General features: G+C 41.6%; 1 gene segment (V, D, J or C); it reads right to left on the reverse strand.

Annotated features, from left to right (window-relative positions):
* Positions 1–831: 831 nt before the first annotated feature.
* LOC126934474 (immunoglobulin kappa variable 1-5-like) lies at positions 832–1,740 on the reverse strand. The segment is given in 2 exon segments: positions 832–1,551; positions 1,677–1,740. Coding segments are annotated over 2 exon segments (378 nt in total).
* Between the last annotated feature and the right edge of the window lie 2,560 nt (positions 1,741–4,300).

Consider the following 4,300-nt stretch of genomic DNA (forward strand, 5'->3'; position numbering starts at 1 on the left):
AATGCACTGGATATGCTAGCATTTATTATTAAGTTTAGTGAGGGTGGGGGGGTAGGTTAGTGAGGGATTTAGGGTCATTTGATTATGAGGTGAGATGGTCACATAGGGATGAAGTAATCCTTTAATGTAACATCTGTATGCAGAAGTACAGTATACAGAGATAAGAATTGACAATATAGTGTGTGCATCAGTAATTTCTAACAGAGCCTTAAAACAGGAACAGCAGTAACAGTTGCAGCAAAAGCTGGTTACAAACAATTCATAGAAACAGGACTTGAAGTTTAATTTCTAACAGAGCCTTAAAACAGAAACACAGTCTTTCCATGACCTATGATTAGCAAGATATTAATCAGCAGTAACAGTTGCAGCAAAAGCTGATTACAAACAATTCATAGAAGCAGGACGTGAAGTTAGACAACAGGTTAGAGCAGAAATTCTCGGAAGGGAGTATGCCTTAACCCTAAAAAGGCCTAGAAGAGCCGCAGCAAGATGAGGGCGTTTATAGCCCTATCTTATGGACAGGTGCCCCGCATGCGTCCGTTTATACGCTCCCCACGAGGGTCGCATTCCATTCCCAGAGCTGTGAACATTTGCTTTTCTGGGATAGGAATCTTGGTGATGTGAAACCTCCCTGACTGCACATCCATTCATAGGCTCTCTGCAGGGAGAAGTATATCACGCTCTGTTGGCTCATTCTGGCAGTCCAACCCGGCGTTATCTTTACACAATCCTGTGTGCAATTTTGTATTTACAGTAATCAGGAGCATTTCATCTTTTATTCAGCAGCAATAGTTTCAGGGGGTCTCCCTACATTTTCCTATATGCTCCATTTGGCAAATATTTCTTTGCACATAAAACATGAAATTTAGAGATTCATCTCTACATTTCATTTAGACTTCAGTAGTTTACTCTACTTCTCTGTATTAAGACAATTCCTGCTTAGAATATCTATAGTCGCTTCTTCTGTGCTATATGAATTCCAACTGAAGCCATAAACTAGACTCCTCAGGTGTCATGATCTGTCTTTATTAAATCAGGAGAAGCATCGCTATGTCCGCGCAGGTGGGGTTGAGAAAGAGAAAATAATTAGGGTGCAGAGGTGACTTCATATCCCCCTCTACCAACACCATCAGAGTGTGGCTGCATCTGAGGAACAATCCCAGCTAATGGAGGCAACAGGAGGAGCAGCTGGAGCAGCCCAGCCTCACACATCTGCTTCCCTGGGGGTTTATGTTCGGGTGTGTAACACTGTGGGAAGGGCACTGCTAAACTGTTGACAGTAATAAGTTGCAAAATATTCAGGCTGCAGGCTGCTGATGGTGAGAGTGAATTCTGTCCCAGATCCACTGCCACTGAACATTGATGGGACCCCACTTTGCAAACCGGGTGCCTTATAGAGCAGGAGCTTAGGGGCTTTCCCTGGTTTCTGCTGATACCAGGCTAACCAGCTGCTGATACCCTGACTGGCTTGGCAAGTGATGGTGACTTTGTCTCCTACAGATGCAGACAGGGAGGAAGGAGACTGGGTCATCTGGATGTCACATCTGGCACCTGAGATTGGAAATATAAACACAAATATTCATACTATTAATCATATAATAGGAAGACTTCCCTGAATAGCCAGGCAGTACTGAGCACACTGGGCTGAGGAAACTGCTAGTGTTCTCCTTCCTTACCTGGGAGCCAGAGCAGCAGGAGCCCCAGGAGCTGAGTGGGGACCCTCATGTCCATGCTGTGTCCTGACAGGGTCTGACTCCTGCATGAAGCGTGTCCAGCCTATTAATAAATCTTCAGGGGAGGAGGCTGTATTCTGAGAACATGCAAATGAGCTGGGGAAGGGTCAGGCTGAGCACAGCTGCAGGGCTGGCTCATGTCATTAACTCAGTACCATCTCAGTGTCCCCAGGTGTTCCAGGTAAGACCAGGGTAGCACAAATTTGTCTGCAGAGAATGTGTTTCTACTGGGGACTATTTTGTTATGAAAAACATGTTTTAGGTATTTTTTTACCCAATAAAATATTAGGTAAAATATTTTCCTGTTAAATATTCCTCAGGAGTCGATGGAGCAATGTATTTCATTGGTGTATTGGGAGTATTTAGGAGAGTATTCTTGTTTGTGGGAAACACATAGTAAAATGTTAGATAGTAGGATTCTCAGCTCTTCAAAAGACTCTCATTAGATACCGGTTAGGGAAGGGTGTACTTTGTCCTATACTTGCAACATTTCTGTGAGTTTAACATTGTTCCTTTCTAAAAAAATTAAAAATAAAATTTATTGACATGATGCTATATATATTTGTAAGTATTAGGTAATGGTGTTATGCCTTTGTTCTTACTAGCATTAGATCAAGCAATTTCCTACAGATACACAGATGATACCATGTTTTCTCAATGCATGCAGCACTCACAGATCCACCATTATTAAGAGCTACAGGTCTCTTTAATACCTAGAGACTAAATAGGCTGCACCTTATTCTTGTTTTTTGGCACCTTCAGAGTCTACATTCTTTTCTGCCATTGAGTATTATTTCCCAAAGTTCATCTCTGTTAGTGAGGGTAACCACTGCATGGAGCCTGTCCCTGCCATGGACCATGAATGCCACTATCCTCTTTTACTTTTTATCAGTGATTGGGATATCATCCTGACCCAGACACCAGCGACCCTGTTAACATCTTTAGGAAAGAGACACTGAATCTCTTATCAAGCAATTGCCTATGTACATGGAGAGATCAGTTGGATCCAGATGAAATTGGACAGGGATTTTCACTCATTATATCTAATATCTCTAATGTGCCCAAAAATGTCCCAGCCTGGCTCAGTAGCAGGGGAAGTGGCTCCAACTACATCAGCAGCAGTGGGCTGCATCCTAGGACTGTACACAATTTTACTGATGCCTGACTAGGGGAGCCAAATCACAGTGAAGTTGCCTGTGCACAAACCTTTCTGCTGCTTTGTAAGCAGGCTGAATTGTAAGGGAACTTGCTTATATTTGGAGAAAGGAAGAAATCTCCACTTGTCCTCTAAATGTTTGCTGAAAATGAACTGACAAAAGAAAGATTAATAAGAGAAAAGGAAAACAAAATTCATTTAAAATGCAGTGGGATATCATAGCAGGGTGATTACCCAGATAACTCAATGAGATCCAGTTGTTCATATTTCCTTTCTAGGGAAGAGGGAATTGGGAAGTATGGGCAACCTGGAGAGAACAGATGAGACTAAAAGTACATCCTCAAAAGAGCAGGTAATAGTCTGTCTGGATAAAGCATCAACTTCCAGTCTCTTCTATTTTAGATTCCTCTTCTGTGTTAATCTTCCCTGATATAAAAATTCTCAGGAAGAATTTTCTTGACAATTGGTTTACTTCTGGAGAATCTGCTTTTAGGCAGATAAGGGATATTTAGGAAAAGCCTTTTTGTGCATTTGCTGCTTTCTAAATGCCTTTGGTTTTAAATAATCATTATATCAATGCAGCATAGTTTGAGATGTTATTTTCTGGATTCCTTTACTTGCAACCCACCTGCCAAGATGCTGTTCAAGAGAGATGCAGCTACAGACTGAAAGGGCAGTTGACCCCTGAACAACTTGGAGGTTGGGGCACTGAGCACTGGTGCAGATGAAAACCTGTGTAGAACTTTTGCATTTCTAACTGAAGTACTAACAGCTTACTTTTGACTGATAGCCTTAGTGGTAAAATAAATAGTTGATTAACTATGTTTTTAAGTTATTTATATTATGTACTCTATTATTCCAATAAAGCATAGTAAAGAAAACAATTATTATTGGGTTATTAAGAAAACTATAAAAAGGAGAAAATATATTTACTACTTATTAAGTGCTTGCTCACAGGTGACACACACACAAGAAAATATAAGTGGATCTGCAAATTTCAAACCCAATTTATTCAAGGGTTAACTGAACCAGGATGAATGTAGCAGTCCCCATCTGTAGTCTAGGGCTTTCCCCTTTGCTGTACCTCTGCTCACTTCCAGTGGCAATATCCATGTCTTATGTTCTTTATGATCTTGGGCAGAGAACTCTGCCTGCGTGCGTTGGTGGCCAAAGGGCCTGGAATGTGTATCCCTTAGAAAGCGCTATGGTTTGACTCCGTCCTCCAGAATCCATCTGTTGTAAAGTTAATTCTCAGTGTAATGGTATTGCCAGGTGGGGCCTACTGGGGTGTGTTTAGGTCATCAGGGTGGAGCCCTCTAGTGGAATACATTAATGCCACTATAAACAGGGATTATAGGGCTGGGATCTCTCTGTCTCTCTTCGACTTGTCTGTCACATTAAGACATGGTGT

This window comes from Macaca thibetana, chromosome 13 (genome assembly GCF_024542745.1).
Source record: "Macaca thibetana thibetana isolate TM-01 chromosome 13, ASM2454274v1, whole genome shotgun sequence".
NCBI classification, from domain to species: Eukaryota; Metazoa; Chordata; class Mammalia; order Primates; family Cercopithecidae; genus Macaca; species Macaca thibetana.